General features: G+C 39.1%; 1 protein-coding gene across 13 annotated transcripts in view; it reads left to right on the forward strand.

Annotated features, from left to right (window-relative positions):
• The first annotated feature begins 3,247 nt into the window (after nt 1-3,247).
• LOC107850160 (probable inactive purple acid phosphatase 28) overlaps nt 3,248-21,793 on the forward strand; it is a 75,923-nt gene continuing 57,377 nt past the window's right edge. For 7 of the 13 annotated variants that reach the window (XR_007042731.1, XR_007042732.1, XM_047393533.1 and 4 more), the window contains exons 1-2: nt 3,729-3,947; nt 4,246-4,393. Coding sequence is in view for 9 of the 13 variants with exons in the window: in XM_047393533.1 (XP_047249489.1) it covers nt 3,744-3,947; nt 4,246-4,393 (352 nt within the window). In the remaining 4 variants the exon portion in view is untranslated. Of the gene's footprint in view, nt 3,610-3,728; nt 3,948-4,245; nt 4,394-21,793 lie in introns of those variants that run through there. The other 6 variants (XR_001668497.2, XM_016694579.2, XM_016694607.2 and 3 more) reach the window with 2 other exon arrangements.

A 21,793-nucleotide genomic window follows, 5' to 3' on the forward strand; every position in this document is an offset into this window, starting at 1 on the left:
CATTGTATTCAACATGTTTCAACACAAATAACCCTCTCGTTTTCAAGTCAAAATCATATCAATTCTCAAAATATTTTATGTCATGCTTTTCAAGATGTTTTCAAACAATTTACATCATATGAATATTTAAAACAAATTCACATCAAGAGAGGGATTCCATATAATTCATGCTCTCAAATTAACACCTTTTTGAAACACATGCATATACATATATAATATGTCAAATCATTTTGGAAATAGGCCTAAATACCAAATCAATATTATAGAAACGTTCAAAACATGATTATATTCGTAGTTTCAAAAACCCCATTGTAAAACATGAATTTAAAGCCCCATGAGATTTTAGGATAACCCCACGTAACTCTATATGCGAAGATGATAGGTGTTTCTTGAAGCCTACATTCTGGGGATTCCAAATATGCAATTAGTTTTAAAAACCCACGGTTGAATCTTGAGTTGCTTGGGTTTTTATTTTGAAATCCTAAAGAGAGTTCTTGAGTAATTTTGATGAATGAAGATGTATTTTGGGGTATTTAGGGACTGAATTTTGTGTTTATGGCTAAATAAAGGTGGGAAAAGGACCGTTTTGCCTAAAAAATGGAGTGTTTAAGTCACTTGAGTAGTAATATATGCCGCGCACACCTTATCGCATAATATAGGTTGTGCGGCACACTCTTTATCGCACATATTAGGTTGTGCGTCGCACACCTTATGGAATAAGTTAGGGTGTGCGTCGCACACCTTATGCTGTACGACACACTCCATTTTGCAAAGCCATAACTTCTTCCTCGGGTGTTGGATTTTTGCGAAATTAGTATCATTGAAAAGATAATTCGAAGGCCTTTCATTTGATATATAGTAGGCACTCTAATTCAATATATACAAAGAGTAATGATCGATTGAAGTTGACCCAAGTTTTGACGCTTACTAAAACTCAATCGATGGAAAAACTTTCAACTCGTCCTTGAGTTAGGGGACCTCTATGATCTCAATTCATGCTCAACTAGATTTATTCACCACATTTTTTTATTAAAACACTATATTCACAATAGATTTATGGTTTTTGGAATGTGTACAAGTAGAAATGACAATTTACGTTCAAGTCTAAAAGTATGGGGTGTTACTTTAATTCATAGTCAAAGGCATTCAAACACTATAGGATTGATCATCACATATATATTAACAAAGAATCATTGGGTTCGGGTCTATACGTATAGAAAAGACGGTTCAAACTTTAGCCCGAAAGGGCGAGGTGTTACAACTTAATAATTGAATAATGGTATAAATAAGTATATAAGTGTTCAAGGATGTTTTTACAATGGTTAAAAGTTTTTCAAACAAGTGTGGGTTTAAATCGTTCAATTAGAGTTTAGATGAGAAAGCTAGTGTTACTAGCTTGAGCTAGGTGTCGTTTTAGCTAGTCTCAGTGGATTCTAGTGTTTTAAATGAGTTCCTTATGGTTTGAATGTGTAATATTATGTCGAACAACTTGTTTAAAGTGTGCAACATTCAATTAAAATGAGTTAAGAGTCAACACTATATTATAGCGTAAAATGGTCGAGACTATTGCTACGCTTGAGTTTCTAGCTTGTAATTCTCGGCGTTGTGCTGTATTAAGCTCTAATGGTGATAAAAGGATGTAGAAAAAGCTGGAAATTAAAGGAAAAAACAACACCAAAATCTTAGAAGAGAAGGCAAAATAATGTCACGAGCATGGAACACAAAGATGGACGTTGAACACTTAACCAAATATTTAGATGCAATTTCCAGTAGCTACAGGCTATGTGCCCGCAACGCAGGCTCCATAGCGTGCTGCTTTGCCTTATAAAATATTGTGAAGAGCAACTTCATGTGGCATCAGGTGAATAGCCCGCGACGCCTACTTTGCAGCAGTGGTGTATTACCCATGAGACATGGTCCATACCGGTAGAATGGTGCCCGCATCGCATAATCCATTTCAGTGCAGCCAAGACCGAGTTGCCCCCTCTACTCCCATGCCCCAATGCTTGCATCACCTGTCCATTTCAAAGCTCATGTTTTGGACGCATCACGCTACTACATGGCTAAGGATTGGCATACTATAAATACATTACATACATACTTTATTAAAAAAAATTTTGGATCTGTTATGTCTTGGGGATTAAAGAGCAAGCTGCTACTACGTAATTTAGGTTTTACATTCTTTTATTTAGATTTCTATTAGATTATATCATGTATTCAGCATTGATGATTATAATTATGACTCTTAGTGGCTAAAAACTCCCTTTCTGGGGTTAAAGCCAAGAACATGACTACTTTCGTTTTGGATTAATTTCGTTTGATTCGCTTATCATATTTGGTTGCTTCTTTATTATTGTTTTAATTATTTTGAGAATTGATCACCCTTAGAATACATATATTGTCGACCTTGTGATCTCGGGAGAGGGAATAGGGAGATAGAGCGTAGGGATAAACAAAGTAGGGTTCTTATTCTTTTATGAAATAAGGAATTTGAATTAGCGTCTAGGACAGGGATGCACCTAGAAGCCTTACTTGATTCACATGTAGGATGATAACGTTAAGTACTTAATTGGATTATTACATCCCTACTTAATGATGTAGTTGTAATATCCAAATTAAGAAAACAGTTAGAGGTTGGGAGACCATGATCATGTAATTAACCTTACGAATCAACAACCAAGATAAGTGAGTTAACGAATGAAGTTCAATAACGTAGTATGATTGTTCGAAGTACTTTAACCCCGGGCTTTCTCCTATTGATTGTCTCAAGACCTTTATTTTACGCATTGTTTACTTTACTTGAAATTTACAATATTCAAAACTCTTTTTTGGTTACGCTTGCATCAATTAATCTAAATTGTGAACTAGAAGTGAATAGTCGTTGAAACAAGTCCCTGTGGGATCGATATTCGGTTTTCTTGAAGGCACTATATTACTTGGTAGACCATGTACACTTGCGTGTGCGCTGGGGCGCTATCGCAACTTCATATGATTGTTCATATAATTAATTTAAAATTATTATTGTAAAATACAGATTTTACTAAACGCCGAAAACAACACACCCTGCCAAAACGACCCCTCCCATTTTGCTACAAAATGTATCTTCAAATTATTTTTGAAAAATTAGTTTCAGAAAAAGAAATGGACTAAAATGCAAATTTTCGAAATGACAATACCGTTTGCAAGAAATTGTACAACCGACACTAGTGTACTTTCCATACCAAACCCAGGTACAGGTGTGAACTGCTAAATAGTTGAGCACATTTAATCTGAAAGAAGAAAAAAGAAAAAACATGAGAGTCAAAGTAGCTAGCTAAGCTTAGTAAAAATGAAGATACAAGTTTATTAAGTACATCTTTACTGAAAAAAATAAGTGTATCACATCTTTATTGTTGCTTCTCCATTTGGATCCTTCAACAAACTATGGAATCAGCAACAAAATGGATCCACTCTTTGTTGTTTTTCACCTTCACTTTTGCTTCTTTGTATCTACTAGACACCTTTATTATCTCTAGTAGACTAAGTACTGATTACCAAAATATCAAGCTCAAGAAGAAGCCTCAGCTGCCTCTGCATTTCCGCTCCGATGGAACCTTTAAAATCCTGCAGGTGCTAATAGAAACATCCTAGAAATATAGATTGTTTTTTGTTTTCCGTAAAAAGTAAAATATTTTCTTATTTAATGATATCTTGGAAAAAAAATATTAAAGTGAATCGAAGAAAACTACTCGTCTCTTCCTAGAATGATATGTTTTGTTGTTTCTTCTGGATTACTAAAGATAAAAGAACTTATATTGAGGAACTTTAGTTGTTTCTTTCTAGATATTGAAAATAGTTTTTTTTTTTTTTTTGTGTGTGTGTTGGAGATAATAGAAGATTTTCCTTATGGGTTCTATGAAAACTGTTCAAGTAAGTTGAGGACAATCAGTTTTTCTTCTTTCTCCCGAGTAAGTGAAACATTTTTTTAGATTTTGTTGCACTGTACAGTTACCATAGGATTTCTTTTTGTTCTTGATTTTCTGCCAAAGTAGATTCTACATCAGTATCCTCTGTTTTTATGCCGTTATGCAATACTGAACGAAAATGAAACATATAGAGCTGTTCATTTTCCTTTCCAAAATGAAGATAAATCCATTTGACATTAATGTGGATATGTTTCTCTCTATTTTTACTGGTGTATGTATACATAAAATATGTTTTCTTGTCATAATTTGTTTTAATTTTGTTTCCGTCTGATGTTGTTAGGTTGCAGATATGCACTATGGGAATGGGATGCTGACTCGGTGTAGAGATGTGTTGGAGAGTGAGTTCAATTGCTGCACCGATCTCAACACTACTCAGTTCTTGAGGAAAATAATTGAGATTGAGAAGCCAGACTTGATTGTATTTACGGGTAACAATATTAACTTCCACTTTTGTTATTATCGGAGTTCAAAACTACATGAAGTATCTATTAATTGTTCTTTCCTTTTCTGAACCATTGGAAACTATAACCAATATGTATTGTCTTGACAGTATCTCAAGTAAGTAGAACTAATTCATCTGATATTAGATATTTAAAACTATGATCACAGATAAAGAAGCAAGAAAAACTAGTCCTTAGCTAAATTATTAGCAGCTTGTTTAGATCTTGTGTGTGCGTTTTCCTCCTCCCACAATTCTAACTGAACATTAACTCCTTTACTATGGTTGGCATCACCCATGATATGTCAAACCAATTAAGTATTTCCCGCCATAAACTTGAGGCAAGATAATCATCTTCACCTGCCTCATCGCACATGAAACGCTGACGCAAATGAACAGTTGCATCCTGAGATTATCTGTTGTCAGAATCACCACGTGAAGAAACACACCTTCATTTGTACCGTTGGGATCCAAATCAGACTATATGAAAATGCAACCACCGCCCTAGTCAAAATGTTTTTCATGAAAAGAATTAACAAAGAGAGTTCAATTATTCCCCAACACCCACCTCCAGCCATCATGGCTATCGAGTGATTACATTGTTTTTGAAGCAAATCTAGCAATCCTTGGAACTCAATCACCTCCAAATTATGGAAATTCCTCAAGAACCCATGTCCAGTAAACCTCTCCACTTTGTATCTTTTGAATTTGGTATCTTTTGAATTTGTTGAATTGACAAATCCTTTAGGGATGAGACTTTGTACATGTTTGCAAAATCATCTTTCAAAGTGTTGTACCCAAACCCCTTCTAATGCCAAAATACTAACTCTCTTCTCGTCTCCTACCCGTGATGGAACAATGCCATGAAATCTTGTTGACATCTTTAGTTATATACTCCTCTTCAAAAACTTGTTCCTCCACTCAAAATCTCTGCTGCCATTTGCTCAACTCCCTGACAAATCAAGTTCTATACATTTTGATCCTTATTCGAAGCATCTAATGGGCAGTGGTAAGACTCGGGTAGGTAGTTGGAAGATTCGTACCCTACAATGTAATCAATGTTATCCACCTCTCCAACAAGTATAATTTTCACACTTTCTAAGATTAATCTTAAAATCAGACTCTACCTAGACCCAAGTTAACACTTGACCAAGTATTCCAACAATATCCCATCTCAATCACAAAATACCAAAGTATTATATACGGACACTAGATGAGAGATTGATATGGTACCAAGTTCATCAACGCTGCATTGAAACCCTTAAGGTACGCCCTTCACGGCTCTATCGATCATCCACTCGATGCTTCTATCTATAAAATGAAAAGTGTAGGTGATAGAACATCTTGTGTCTCAATCTTCTCGCACTACTAAAAGAAGGCACATGGTTGCCATTCAACAGAATCAAATATCTCATTATTGAAATTCAAAATTTGACCCACTCTCTCCCTCTCTCTCGCCAAAACTCGTCTTCAACATAAAGAAATCAAGATAATTCCAATTCATGTGACCATATCATGCCTTTTCAAGGTCTATGCTGCACGGAACACTGGAGCACCTTCCTTTATTTTAGAATCTGCCACTTCATGTGCCAACAAAATTACATCCAAAATCTGTCTTTCCTGCACAAAAGCATTTTGTGAAGAAGATACAGTTTGTTAGCATGATAGACAACTCAAAGATCATGAATTAATAGTGAATATTGTATATATTAATGTAATTATATATTGTAGTATATTTGTAATTATAGAGATATGATATAGTAATTAAAGAGATGGAATAACAGATTATAAGGGATATATTAGCAGATTCAAAGGGATAGAATAGTTGATCTTTAGGGATAGGAAAGACAAATTTTGGGGAATGTAATGTTTGAATACTTTCTATTTAATGGCAAGACTCAACATTGAGAGACATTTAGCACAAATTTGACACGACATTAGAGCCTTCCCTTGGCTGTCGAGTTTCATAGAGTCCATTTTGATTTATTTCAATTTTTTTTTTAAATTTTTGGTTGTGTTGACGGTTTGTCAACATCTTCGACTTTTGATCTTGGTCATTCTGGTTGTTTTTTTTTGAGTCATAGTGTCTAATTTTTATAGCTATTCAAGAACATGGCTTCGCATCAATTTGAATGCTTCAATGTTTGCTTCATTGGAAAAAATTATTCTTCCTGACAATTTCAGAAACGAACTACGGGGACATATAGATGGAAGCGACCCTGCTCCTACTGATCCTACAAAGTTAGGTGAACGGAAGATTAAGGATGCTCGAGTGATAACATGGATTTTGGGGTCAATTAACTCACTTATTGCTCTTAAATCTCAGGCCTTACAAGAATGCTAAGGCCATGTGGGATTATTTACAAAAGGTTTACTACCAAGACAATAGCGTAAGACGTTTTCAGTTACAGTATGAAATTGTTAATTACTTTCAAAGAGATCAATCCGTTTAGGATTATTTTCCTGGATTTCAAAATTTATCGGCTGAATTTACAGATATTGTTTATGACAAAATACCTGCCGAATCTTTTTTTGTAATTCAGGCAGTTCATGAGCAAAGCAAGCGAGATCAATTTTTGATAAAGTTACGTTCCAAGTTTGACAGTATTCGCTCTCACTTGATGAATCGTGACCCGTCTCCCTCCTTGGATGTTTGTTTTAGGGAATTACTTCGTGAAGAGCTGCGTTTTGTCACACAAAATACTTTCAAGCAAATTGATGATATTGTTGTTGCATTTGTTACCCAAGGTAAAGGAAAAGGTACAGATATGACTAGGACTCAATGCTACAGTTGCAAGGAATATGGTCATATTGCTAGCAATTGTGGACGGAAGTTTTGTAATTATTGCAAATAACAAGGACACATTATCAAAGAGTGTCCCAAACACCCTCAAAACCATAAGGTCAATGATTTTCAAGCTGGGATAAATGGTTTCACTATTGAGAACTCATCTTCGGGACAAGTTCTTACCCCTGAAATGGTAAGACAAATGATCATGTCAGCCTTTTTAGCTTTGGGGCGACAAGGTAATGATCTTGCATTTAATTTTTGGCTTGTTGATTCTGGCGCTTCCGATCATATGACCAACTCAGCTAGTATGCTAAAAATGTTCGTAAATATCATGGTACATCGCAAATTCAAATTGCCAATGGTAGTAATTTACCCATTACCAATGTGGGGATATTACTAAAACTTTCAACAATGTTTTTGTGTCACCAAAGCTCTCTACTAGTCTTATTTCAGTTGGAAAATTGGTAGATAACAATTGTGATGTGAATTTTTCTCGTAATGGTTGTGTAACGCCCCGTAAATACACCCTGGACGTCACACGGTGCTCAAGACTACGAGTAGTCCCCAGTTAACCTATTAAGCCTTCTAACAGCTCTGAAACTCATAATAAAGATAAACTTGACATGCGGAATCTTGAAATAACTGAATTAATGTCGTAACTGAAACTAGATTAATATCTTACTGAAAATATTAAACTTCGAAATTTTAAAACCAATACTTGGAATCCAAAATAGAAAATAGTCGGACAAACCTCTGCTTCTAACTAGAGAGCTACTAGGACAAGCCCCAGCTAACTCAAACTAAACTGAAACCAAATGACTAAAACACTTCATCAATATCTGCTGATAACTAAATCAATCGATCCAAATTGAGAAGAAACGAGATTACCTAAAGAACAAATCACTGAATTGTTCTTGAACAGTTATCTCTAAGAGCTTTAATGGAACTCTTGTGAACTCAAAAGAAAAGAGAGAAAGTTGTTATTGATTTACTTGAATGAATTTTGTCTAATGATTACAATGGAGAATCTAGCTACTTATACAATGATCCTAACTGAATTTGGGATTTTAGTCCAAAAGTCAGTTATAATAACTAACTCCTGAACAGCTGGCAGTAGGTCACATAACTTGCATGTGCCTAATCTTTAAACTAAAATTGAAATACAATAGCAGCTAACTGAATATGCTAAAATAGGATCACATCAAATACCCTCCCCTTGAGACAATCTTTGTCCTCAAGGATTGAAGTGAGGGAACTTCAGCAGGAAAGAGTCATAGTCCTCCCAGGTGCTATCTTTCTCAGCAGTATTGAACCATTTGATCAGAAATTGAGTTGCAGCTGTGCCGTGTTTCTGAACAATTCTTTTGTCCAACACCCTCTCCGGAACCAGAAACACATAACCAGAATCAGAATGAACAATGGGAAGGGTGGTTGAAGAAAGATTGGAACCAATTCTTTTCTTTAGCCGAGACAAATGAAAGGTAGGATGAAGTTTAGTGCCTGCAGGTAATGCCAAAGTGTATGCAACCATGCCTACCTTAGCTATAATCTCAAAAGGTCCAAAGAGCTTAGCAGATAGTTTTTGGAAGGAATGAGATCTCAAGGAAGCCTGCCTATAGGGTTGGAGTTTCACATAAACCCAATCACCAATCTCACAGCACCTGTCAGACCTCTTTTTGTCAGCCTGGACTTTCATCCTGTTTCGAGCTTTCAGCAGGTTAGACTTCAGCAACCTCAGTGTAGCTTCTCTAGCACTCAAGCTTCTATCAACTGCATTAAGTTGGGAATCCAGTGTCATGTAGGGAAGTAAAAGAGGTGGTTTCTGACCATACACAATTTCATAAGGGGTCATTAGAGTAGAAGAGTGGGAGGTGGTGTTATACCACCATTCAGCTAGTGGTAACCACTGTGGCCACTCCTTGGGTTTCTCACAAGTCATGCACCGGAGGTAACACTCTAGACACCTATTCACCACTTCAGTCAGTCCATCAGTTTGGGGATGGTAGGCAATATAGCTTGAAAAACTCCTGCCTGGTGAAAATGGCATCCTTATTTGATACAATAGACCTGGGCATTCCATGCAATTTGAACACCTCATTCATGAATAGTTGGGCTACATCTAGTGCAATGTAAAGATGTTTCAAGGAAAGAAAATGTGCAGCGTTGCTCAACCTGTCTACCACCACAAAAATTGTTTCTTTTCCTGCAAGCCCGGGTAAACCTTCAATGAAGTCCATTGAAATATCTTGCCATACTCCCTCAGGAATAGGGAGGAATAGGGAGTGGCTGTAGGAGCCTTGGATAGGCTACGTTCTCCCCTTTACACCTTTGACACACATCACATTGCTTGACAAAGTTGTAAACATCCTGTTTCATCTTTTTCCAATAGAATTCTTGCTTCAACCTCTCCAGTGTAGCTTTAATTCCAGAGTGACCACGAATAGAACTAGTGTGGTATAAAGACATCAACTTGTGTCTCAAAGTTGCATCAGAACCAACCATTACCTTGCCCTTTCTACTAGGGATGCCAGCATGGTACTTAAGGTAAGGATGGGGGCTTGTATTGTTCTGGATCAAGAGAATCATCCTCTGCTTAGGATCAGAGTACCAGGATTGTTTTATCTCTTTTATCAAGTCAGATTGGATGGCTGAAATGCTGTACGCTAAATCTGTATGCTAATACATGACTGGAACTGTAGTTCTGATACATGAGCGACTGTGTCTGACAGTCCTGAATTTGGTAGAACTCTCTGAGTCCCGTGCTATAACTGAATTTGATTGTATCTAACAGTCCTGGTATACTGATATCTGAAGAATTGTCTGAGTTCTTTTACTGAGACTGATACTGAAACTGTGGGAGATAGTTGTTTAACCGACATGCGCTATGTATACCATTACGGCTAAGCTGGGGTTCAATCTATGCCCCGACTGGAGGGGTGTCAATACTGTGCCACTGGTAAGGATAGTTGTGAGTGACCTTTATCTGGCAGGTACTCAAAGTAAGAACGGTGGGACCTTAAACTGACAGGTTAAGTCACCCCATCAACCCTAATCTGACAGGTTAAGACGTCTCAACCTACGGTGGCTACGTAGTTCTGGAACACAAGGATGACTGCTAAGAATCACACCTTGAACTGGCAGGTGAGCTCCCATCCTTGGGTTCATTCAGTGCTAACTTCTACTCCCATCTAAAGGGACTGAACATGATTCAACTGGCTGTACATGGACTGAATAACTAACATCTGTTGACTGACGAAGTAGTACTATTATCTGAGAGTTAACTGAGATCATGAGATTTCTGATGTTTCATGAGTTACATAACTGACTGAGTTCTATAGAGTATATGTAATGCCCCGTAATTCGGGCTACAATATAGACCATGATTTCGATGCGTAGCTAATCCTGAAGCCATAAAATCCTATGCCAATACGGCATGTTAATTATTGTGTAGCATGCGAATCCGCTCAAGCTTGAATTTAGACCATAGAGGTCCTTCAACTCAAGGACGAGTTGGAACTATTTCAATCGACTAAGTTTTAGTAGACGTTGTAAAGTGTGTCAGCTTCCATCGACCATAACTCTCTGTATATGTCGAATTAGGAAGCCTACTACGTGTCAAATGATAGGTATTCGAGTTAGCTTTCCAACGATACCAATTTGGCAAAAATCGGACACCCGAGCAAGAATTTATGACCCTTCAAAGTGATAAGCGTCGCCTAACCAATCGCCCATGGCCACTGGAAAACATAGGCCATAGCCTAGGCGGCGCCTATGTAAACATAGGCAACGGGATTGGCGGCGCCTATGTAAACATAGGCGATAGCCTAGGCGGCGCCTATGCAAACATAGGCGATAGCCTAGGCGGCGCCTATGTGAACATAGGCAACGGGATGGGCGGCACCTATGTAAGGCATTCTGGTGATTTAAACACTCCGTGTTGAGGACAAAGTGGTCCTTTTCCACCCTTACTTAGCCCTAAAACACGAGATTTAGTTCAAAGCACCCCAAAATACATATTCTTTCATCAAAAGTGCTCAAGATTCTCCTTAGGATTTCAAAATAAAAACCCAAATAGTTCAAGATTTGATCGTAGGTTTACAAAGATAATTACATATTTGGATTCGTCAATCCGCAAGCTTCAAGAAACACCTATTATCCTTGGAAATAGAGGTACGTGGGGTTATCCAAAAATCTCATGGGTGTAGTTTTTATGAACGTGCATGCTTTTAAATGGGGGTTTTCAATCAAATGCTAATATCTTGCTTTCAATACGATTTCTAAGTCCTTTTCTTTATGTCATGGGAATTGTTTGCCTATATACTTCAATGGTTGAAACCATGCATATGTGATTTGAGATTTTCCATGGAAGTTTGATAAATATGAATGATAAATTGTTTTCAAATTCCCATGATTATGTTTCGATACTCATATTATATTGTGATCAACAAAAGAGAGCATGAATTTGAAATAAATATTGTTCACCACTTGTAAATGATGAAGCACCTTGGTTTTAACATGATTATGCATATGTGGATGTGATATTGATGACTTGCAAGTCGGGTATGACGATACCATACAGAATATGACATGTGATTGAATAAGATGAAATTTGAATGCATTGATTTTAAATGAGATAGGTGGTTGCCCGAAGAAAGCATGAGTCAATTGATTCTACGCTGGAAACCGTGTTTGCCGACTCGGGAACTTGGTACCATGCTTTGTGGTCTTGCGTACCTGATATTATATTATCCCAAATTGGGATTATGGTTAGTAGCCATGCTTTGTGGTCTTGTGCACTACCATATTTGATTTGGGTCGAGACACCATGCTTCGTGGTCTTGTGTGTCTCTCCCTCACTTATACTCTAATCTCGGCGGCAACCGAGGTTTGACGGTGTAAATTATGCAGGTTATTTCACCTAGCTCATTTGCATTTTATTATTGTTGAGAAAAACTATTTCATTACACCCATGTGCTTTCAAATGATTTGATACGAAATTGCTTTATAATGGCTCTCAACTATACTTTGTAAAAATATTATGTTTTGTTTTGATATCTCAGCATGCCAGTACTTTTGTGCTGACCCCCTTCCCTCTCCAACCTCTCAGGTTCAGAGGCCCAGTCTAGGGGTCAAGAGAATTAGTAGAACTTTCAGATAGAGATGTAGAGACAAGTGGTGAGCCTTCTATGTTTCGGAAGGTCTTATGTCCTGCAGTCCTTTTATCTTATATTCAGTTTTTGGGTCTACTGAGGGCCTTGTCCCAGTTTTCAGATAGACATTGTTTCAGTCATTTGTTAGAGATTTTCATAGACAGTTGTTCAGAGGATAATTGATGTTGAGGGAACTTTATCTCCCCGTTATTGTCTCTTTTCATATTTATGACCATGTTTCCGAATTATTGTGTTTTTTTCCGCATTTCTTTGATCATATGAATTAGGTGCATGATTACCAGACAGATAGGGGTGTTTCGGGCCTCCATGGCTCGAAATGCTCGTCACGGCCAGGCCCTGGTTTGGGTCATGACAAACTTGGTATCAAAGCACGGTTCATGGTCCCACGGTGTCTGCAAAATTACGTCGGGTAGAGTCTTGTTTATGGCTGTGTAGCGCGCCACACTTATAAGCAGGAGGCTGCTAGGCGTTTAGTAAATGTTTCCCTTCTTTGTGATTTAGTTCGTGCTTCAGAGTCTGAACTGTCCCCTAATCAATGATCACTTGTGTGTTTCAGAAACATAGTTATGCCTCCACGTCGTATCATCGATCAGAATGCTTAGGCAGATGAGGTCCGTCCCACCCATGGGATGCGGACCCGTAATAGGGCTCACACTCCAGAATTTGTCCCTACTTCGGGTGTCCCTTCAGTCCCGACCAGTCCACCTCGGGCTCCGCGTACTAATGTCAACCGTCCCCCAACTACTCAGGGAGATATTTCAAATGCAGAATTCAGACGGTCTATTCATATGCTGACACAGTTGGTAGCCAACCAAGCTCAACGATCGGAAGATGTTGGGTCTGCATCTGTTACATCTGAGGCTACTAGAGTCGGACATTTCATGAAGATGAACCCACCTAAGTTCACTGGCACCAAGGTGGAGGAAGATCCACAGGAGTTCGTGGATGAGATGGAAAAGATCTTTAAGGTGATGCATGTGGATGAGGTTGAAGGAGTGGAGTTAGCAACCTATCAGCTCAAAGACGTTGCGAGTCAGTGGTATGCTATGCCGACTGGGAAGATGAAAAAGGTGAAAGTGCTGAGCCCACAGTTTGGGGCGAATTTGTGGAAGCCTTCCTTGATCGATTCTTTCCTCTGGAGTTGAGGGAGGCCAAAGCGGAAGAGTTTATGAATTTGAAGCTGGGCAGTATGAGTGTCCAGGAGTACACTTTGAAGTTTAATAAACTAGCCCGCTATGCACCAGAGTTGACTAGTAATATGAGGGCCCGAATGAGGAAATTTGCATCTGGCCTTGCTGATGACCTGGTACTGGAGTGCCAGGGGGCTATGTTGAATAAGGAGTTAGACTTTGCTCAGTTGACCGTTCATATACATAAAGTGGAAGAGAAGAAGAAAAAGATTGCTGAATCTAGAGAGAAAGACAGACAGGCTAAGAGAGCTAGATCTGCGGACCAGCACCAGAGTCAGCCGCAGAGTGGTAACTGGGGTAATAAGTGGTCGAAGAAGAAGAAGTTTTGGAATAATGCACAGTCAGCAGCCAGCGCCCCAGCACCTAGACCACCGACAAACAGACAAACTCAGAATTTTCAGACTCTCATGGGTCCAAAGCTCTAGGTACACAGTCTTAGGGCAGTGTGGCCCAGCAGCATCATACTCGTCCACGGTGTGGGGTTTAGGAATCATCCAGGGAAGTGCTGGTTTGAGGGAAGAAACTGCTATACTTGTGGCAAAGTGGGACACCTTCAAAGCAAATTGTCCATTTGCTGGAGTAAATGCGGGGGTGGGGGGGCTAAGTCCCAAGCCGCCTCCATAGCTCCTTTCCTTAAAGGTGCCCCTTTAGCTGCCGGAAGCGGTCGCAATCGGTTATATTCTTTGACTAACCGCCAGGAGGCGGAAGCTTCACCAGATGTTGTCACCCGTATGTTACGAATCTTTTCTCGTGATGTTTATGTATTGCTTGATCCCGGGTCTACTTTATCTTATGTGACCCCTTATGTGGCTGTTGGTTTCGGGTTTGAGCCCGAAGTTATTATAGAACCCTTCTCTGTTTCTACTCCTTTAGGTGATTCTGTTGTTGCTAGAAGGGTATATAGAAATTGTGTCGTGTCTATTCATGGTAGGGAAACTGTGGCAGACCTTATAAAACTGGGTATGATAGACTTTGATGCCATCCTTGGGATGGACTGGCTCCATTCGTGTTATGTGACCCTTGATTGCAGAACCCGAAAGGTCACTTTTTCTTTCCCGAATGAGACCAGTTGTTTGGGCAGGGAGTTCTGTGGAACCTAGAGGTCACTTTATCTCTTATCTTAGAGCCCGAAAGCTTATCTCCAAAGGTTGTATGTATCATCTAATCCGAGAAAGATTCAAAAGTTGGAAACCTTCCTCTGCAGTCAGTCCCTGTAGTGAATGAATTCCCAAAAGTCTTTCCCGAAGATCTCCCAGGGATACCTCCTGATAGGGAGATAAATTTTGGCAGTGATGTGTTGCCAGACACTCGTTCTATTTCTATTTCGCCATATAGAATGGCTCCCGCGGAACTAAAGGAGTTAAAGGAACAGCTTGCAGACCTCTTAGACAAAGGTTTTATTCATCCTAGTATTTCCCAATGGGGTGCACCCGTGCTCTTCGTGCGAAAGAAAGATGGGTTCCTTCGGATGTGCATAGACTACCGTCAGCTGAATAAGGTCACGATTAAAAATAAATATCCTCTTCCTAGGATTAACGACCTTTTTGACCAGCTTCAGGGTGGCAAGTGCTTTTCAAAAATAGACCTTCGTTCGGGTTATCATCAGTTGAAAGTTAGGGAGTCAGACATACCCAAGACGGCCTTCCGAACCCGATATGGTCACTACGAATTTCTAGTCATGTCCTTCGGGTTGACTAACGCACCTGCAGCCTTCATGGATCTTATGAATAGAGTGTTTCGTCAGTTTCTTGACTTGTTCGTCATTGTATTTATTGATGATATTTTGATCTATTCTAAGAGTAAAGAGGATCACGCCAATCATCTCCGAATTATCCTTCAGACCCTTAAGGATCATCAGCTGTATGCTAAATTTTCTAAGTGTGAATTCTGGTTAGACGCTATTGCCTTCCTAGGGCATATTGTGTCTAGTGATGGGATAAGAGTGGATCCCCAGAAAGTTGAAGCAGTGAGAAAATGGCCCAGACCCACGACTCCAACCGGTATTCGGAGCTTCTTGGGTTTGACGGGGTATTACAGAAGGTTTGTAGAGAGTTTTTCTTCCATAGCTGCTCCGCTTACTAAACTGACTCAGAAAAAGATGAAGTTTGTGTGGTCTGACTTGTGTGAAAATAGTTTTGAGAAATTGAAGGACAAGCTGACTACTGCTCCTGTTTTGACCCTTCCAGAGGGTGTAGATGATTTTGTGGTTTATTGTGATGCGTCCTGTGTAGGACTTGGTTGTGTATTGATGCAGCGTGGTAAGGTGATAGCTTATGCATCTAGGCAGTTAAAGGTGCATGAGTGCAATTACCCCACTCATGACTTGGAGTTAGCAGCCGTGGTGTTTGCACTTAGAATTTAGAGGCACTATTTCTATGGAGTGCATGTTGATATTTATACTGACCATAAGAGTTTACAGTGTGTTTTCTCACAGAAAGAATTGAACCTCAGGCAGAGGCGTTGGATGGATCTTTTGAAAGACTATGATATGAGTTTGCATTACCATCCGGGCAAGGCAAATGTTGTAGCCGACGCCCTCCTTTCTCATGTTGAAGAAGGAAAGAAATAGACGGTTAAGGATATTCACCGCCTTGCAAATCTGGGAGTGCGCCTCTTAGATTCCGAAGATGGAGGGGTGATTGTTCACGAGTTAGCTTACATCTCTTTGTGCTGAAGTTAAGGAGAAGCAGGTTGAAGATCCCATCTTGATGCAAATCAAGAAAGATGTGGGTCAACAAAAGGTTATGTCGTTTGAAATTGGTGGCGATGATATTCTGAGATTTCAGGGTAGGTTGTGCATTTCGAATGTCGATGGGCTACGGGAAAGAATCCTTAATGAGGCGCACACTTCGAGGTATGTCATTCACCCAGGCTCTACTAAGATGTACCATGATCTAAAAACCTTGTATTGATGGAATAACATGAAACGTGACGTAGCTGATTTTGTGTCCAAGTGTTTGAACTGTCAACAAGTGAAGGTAGAACAGATGAGGCCGGGTGGTACTTCCCAAGAGATAGCCCTGCCTTTATGGAAGTGGGAGATGATAAATATGGACTTCATTATAGGACTTCCGAGATCCCAAAACCAGTATGATTCTATATGGGTGATTATAGATCGGTTGACCAAGTCAGCCCACTTTTTGCCTGTGAGGACTAATTATTCGGGAGAGGTTTATGTTAAGATTTACATTAAGGAGATAATTCGATTGCATGGGGCACTAGTGTTCATTATATCCGACAGAGGTACGCAGTTTTCATCTCAGTTTTGGAGATCCTTTCAGAAGGGTTTAGGTACACAAGTGAATTTGAGCACAGCTTTCCACCTTCAGATTCAGACCCTCGAAGATATGTTGAGGGCATGCGTCATTGATTTCAAAGGTAGTTGGGTAGATCACCTGTCACTGGTTGAATTCGCCTACAATAATAGCTACCATGCCAGCATCAAGATGGCTCCTTTTGAGGCCTTGTATGGGAGGAGATGTAGGTCTCCGATAGGATGGTATGGAGTGGGTGAGACTCAGTTGTATGGGCCTGATCTTGTTCATCAGGCGATGGAGAAAGTAAAAATCATTAGAGAACGACTCAAGACTGCTTAGAGTCGTCAGAAGTCCTATGCCGATGTTTAGAGAAGAGAACTAGAGTTTGAAATTGGTGATTTGGTGTTTCTCAAGGTTTCTCCTATGAAAGGAGTTATGCGGTTTGGAAAAAGGGGTAAATTTGAGCCTCGTTATGTAGGGCCATATTAGATTTTGAAAAAAATTGGTACAGTTGCATATGAGTTAGAATTGCCTGCAAGTTTGGGTTCCATTCATCTGGTATTCCATGTATTCATGTTGAAGAAATGCATTGGAGATCATTCTATGGTATTGCCAGTAGAGGGTATCAAAGTGACAGACTCCTTGTCTTACGAAAAAGAGCCCGTTGAAATTTTAGATCGCCAAGTTCGAAAGCTGAGGAGCAAAGAGATAGCCTCAGTAAAGGTACTGTGGAGGAATCAGAAAGTCGAAGAAGCAACTTGGGAGTCAGAAGATGACATGAGAATCAGATATCCCAATTTGTTTGCTTCGATGGAGGAGAAGACAGAAGGTACTATTTCGATCGTATCTTTCCTAGTCCTTTATTATGCTTGAAATCGTGTCTATCTGTGTCCCGCATCATCATTCGGGAACAAATGATCCTAAGGGGGATAATGTAACGCTCCGCATTTCGGGCTACAATATAGACCATGATTTCGATGCGTTGCTAATCCTGAAGCCATAAAATCCTATGCCAATACGGCATGTTAATTATTGTGTAGCATGTGAATCCGCTCAAGCTTGAATTTTGACCATAGAGGTCCTTCAACTCAAGGAAGAGTTGGTACTATTTCAATCGACTAAGTTTTAGTAGACGTTGTAAAGTGTGTCAGCTTCCATCGACCATAACTCTCTGTATATGTCGAATTAGAAAGCCTACTACGTGTCAAATGATAGGTATTCGAGTTAGCTTTCCAACAATACCAATTTGGCAAAAATCCGACACCCGAGCAAGAAGTTATGGCCCTTCAAAGTGATAAGCGTCGCCTAACCAATTGCCCATGGCCACTGGAAAACATAGGCCATAGCCTAGGCGGTGCCTATGTAAACATAGGCGATAGTCTAGGCGGCGTCTATGTGAACATAGGCAATGGGATGGGCGGCGCCTATGTAAGGAATTTTGGTGATTTAAACACTCCGTGTTGAGGACAAAGTGGTCCTTTTCCACCCTTACTTAGCCCTAAAGCACGAGATTTAGTTCCAAGGACCCCAAAATACACATTCTTTCATCAAAAGTGCTCAAGATTCTCCTTAGGGTTTCAAAATAAAAACCCAAATAGTTCAAGATTTGACCGTAGGTTTACAAAGATAATTACATATTTGGATTCATCAATCCGCAAGCTTCAAGAAACACCTGTTATCCTTGGAAATAGAGGTACGTCGGGTTATCCAAAAATCTTATAGGTGTAGTTTTTATGAACGTGCATGCTTTTAAATGGGGGTTTTCAATCAAATGCTAATATCTTGCTTTCAATACGATTTCTAAGTCGTTTTCTTTATGTCATAGGAATTGTTTGCCTATATACTTCAATGGTTAAAACCATGCATATGTGATTTGAGATTTTCCACAGAAGTTTGATAAATATGAATGATAAATTATTTTCAAATTCCCATGATAATGTTTCGATACTCCATATTATATTGTGATCAATAAAAGAGAGCATGAATTTGAAATAAATATTGTTCACCACTTGTAAATAATGAAGCACCTTGGTTTTTACATGATTATGCATATGTGGATGTGATATTGATGACTTGCAAGTCGGGTATGACGATACCCTACAGAATACGACATGTGATTGAATAAGATGAAATTTGAATGCATTGATTTTAAATGAGATAGGTGGTTGCCCGAAGAAAGCATGAGTCAATTGATTCTATGCTGGAAACCGTGTTTGCTGACTCGGGAACTTGGTACCATGCTTTGTGGTCTTGCGTACCTGATATTATATTATCCCAAATTGGGATTATGGTTAGTAGCCATGCTTTGTGGTCTTGTGCACTACCATATTTGATTTGGGTCGAGACACCATGCTTCGTGGTCTTGTGTGTCTCTCCCTCACTTATACTCTAATCTCGGTGGCAACCGAGGTTTGACAGTTGGTGTAAATTATGCAGGGTATTCCCCCTAGCTCAGATGCATTTCATTATTGTTGAGAAAAACTATTGCGTTACACCCATATGCTTTCAAATGATTTGATACGAAATTGCTTTATAATGGCTCTCAACTATACTTTGTAAAAATATTATGTTTTGTTTTGATATCTCAGCGTGCCAGTACTTTTGTGCTGACCCACCCTCCCCTCTCCAACCTCTCAGGTTCAGAGGCCTAGTCTAGGGGTCAAGAGAATCAGTAGAACTTTCAGACAAAGATGTAGAGACAAGTGGTGAGCCTTCTATGTTTCGGAAGGTCTTATGTCCTGCAGTCCTTTTATCGTATATTCAGTTTTTGGGTCTACTGGGGGCCTTGTCCCAGTTTTTAGATAGACATTGTTTCAGTCATTTGTTAGAGATTTTCATAGACAGTTGTTCAGAGGATAATTGATGTTGAGGGAACTTTATCTGCCCGTTATTGTCTCTTTTCATATTTATGACCATGTTTCTGAATTATTGTGTTTTTTTCCACATTTCTTTGATTATATGAATTAGGTGCATTATTACCAGACAGATAGGGGTGTTTCAGGCCTCCATGGTTCGAAATGCTCGTCACGGCCAGGCCCTGGTTTGGGTCGTGACAGTATAGCTTGACTGAGATTTATCGTGGCACATGGCATGGCTCTAGGCACACAGCTATATTTTTCGGGTACGAATACCCCCAGGACTCGATAGAAGGAAACTGGCACACATGACATGACTTGATCACAAGATTAGAGTCCACAATTCACAATATTATAAGTAGGGGATAGTATACTTCATGTATTTATTCACATCTCAACATGGTAGGGAGAGCATGGATACATTTCGTGTATATAATTCATATTTCCATTATCACACATGCTTCATGCCACAACAACAACACATAAATAGCATGGAAATTCATATGGAAGTGTATAGTTAGCTATCATGTAATCATGTATGGACTTGTCATTTAGATATCATAGAATCATGTAATTATGGGTTTCTAGCCTCCTAGGCATTTTATCAAACACCTTGCATGCATTCTTTAAAGCATAGGTGGATTTCATACTTGCATCACATCAAACCACCTAAAGTTCATGTTTTTCAACTAACAACCACATATATTTTATGAAAACATCTTTAAATATCATTTTGAAACTTAAACAACAATCATCAACATGTACATGCTTATATCACCACAAAAAGTTTCCAAAATTACATTTAAAAACATGATTCTTGAGCTCTATGAACGGATTGGATCCATAGATGAACACTACGCATACCTTAGATTAAGAATTCGTGGAATCTACGGTTGAATTTGCTTGAAGCTTGAAACCCCAATGGAAACCCTAGACTTGTTCTTGACTGTTCTTGAGTGAATTTTGATAAAATTAATGTAAAGGGCTGCTTTGGGGCTTCAATCCCGTGTTTAAAGAGTATGTATAGGGTTTTGGGAAGTTACCATATTGCCCTTGAGGAGTTTAAAACGAAAACTGAAAACTACGCAAAATTTATCCCGATTTAGGGCCCTGGTGCGACGCGGAGCTTGGTAAAATGCCAATTATTGCGACCTGGAAGCTTGGCGCGAAGCGGGGCTATCGCGGAGGCTTTCTGGAAATTGACGAGTGCCATTTTGGCCTTCGGTGCGACACGCCATGCAATGAAATGGCATTCGTCTTACAGCAGAAACTTAAAATAGCGATAACTTCTTCACCGGGTGTCCGTTTTAGGCGAATTTGGTATCGACGGAAAGCTTATTAAATTATTTACCTGTTAGTAGGTCATGGGATCAAAAATTCGTAGAATAATGAGAGATATACTCGTTTGAAGTTGATGATACCAATATCCTTCTCAAGAATTCAATTGGGAAGGAATGTTTTGATTCGCACAATAGCTAGGACATATTTGAGACTTTAATTCACATCAACCTTGATCATGAAACTACCAAGGAACCATGATGTACTATGCATGAGCTTGAAACATGGAGCTAATATTGAGTTGGATTTTTCGGGGTATTACAATTTTTTAGTATCTTTATTGTTAATTAGCCTAAGTAATAGGCTAAATATTGTTGCGTTGAACTGTGACACACTAAATTACTAACAAGACATGGTGCTAAGGTAGGGCGAGAATAATCCAGGTGGACCCGTCTAAGCTAAAGGAGGCATCTAGGCCTGTTTTTGGACTCGTATTGGATCATCCTTGCCAGGATTATTTACCCGTAAAAGGTCCCCTGTAGTATCATTGAAGCGATCCAGTTCTCATTTGGTGTGTGTTACATGCATGCATACATACATGCATGCAAATATATATACATATATGTATATGTATAATACTTTGGTTAGGTAATCTTTGTGCAGGACAAGGGTGTTCTCTTCTGGTTTAAATTCCAATGTGTTTTTCATTTTTGAAGTTTTCTAACTAGTCAATATTGTGCGATACTCTCATACCTGTCTTATGGAGGCTGTGATTTTAGAATTAGAATTTGTAAATAAATCATGTAAAATCCAGGTGATCTAATAAATAGGAGCTGTTAATATATTT

This window comes from Capsicum annuum, chromosome 7 (genome assembly GCF_002878395.1).
Source record: "Capsicum annuum cultivar UCD-10X-F1 chromosome 7, UCD10Xv1.1, whole genome shotgun sequence".
NCBI classification, from domain to species: domain Eukaryota; kingdom Viridiplantae; phylum Streptophyta; class Magnoliopsida; order Solanales; family Solanaceae; genus Capsicum; species Capsicum annuum.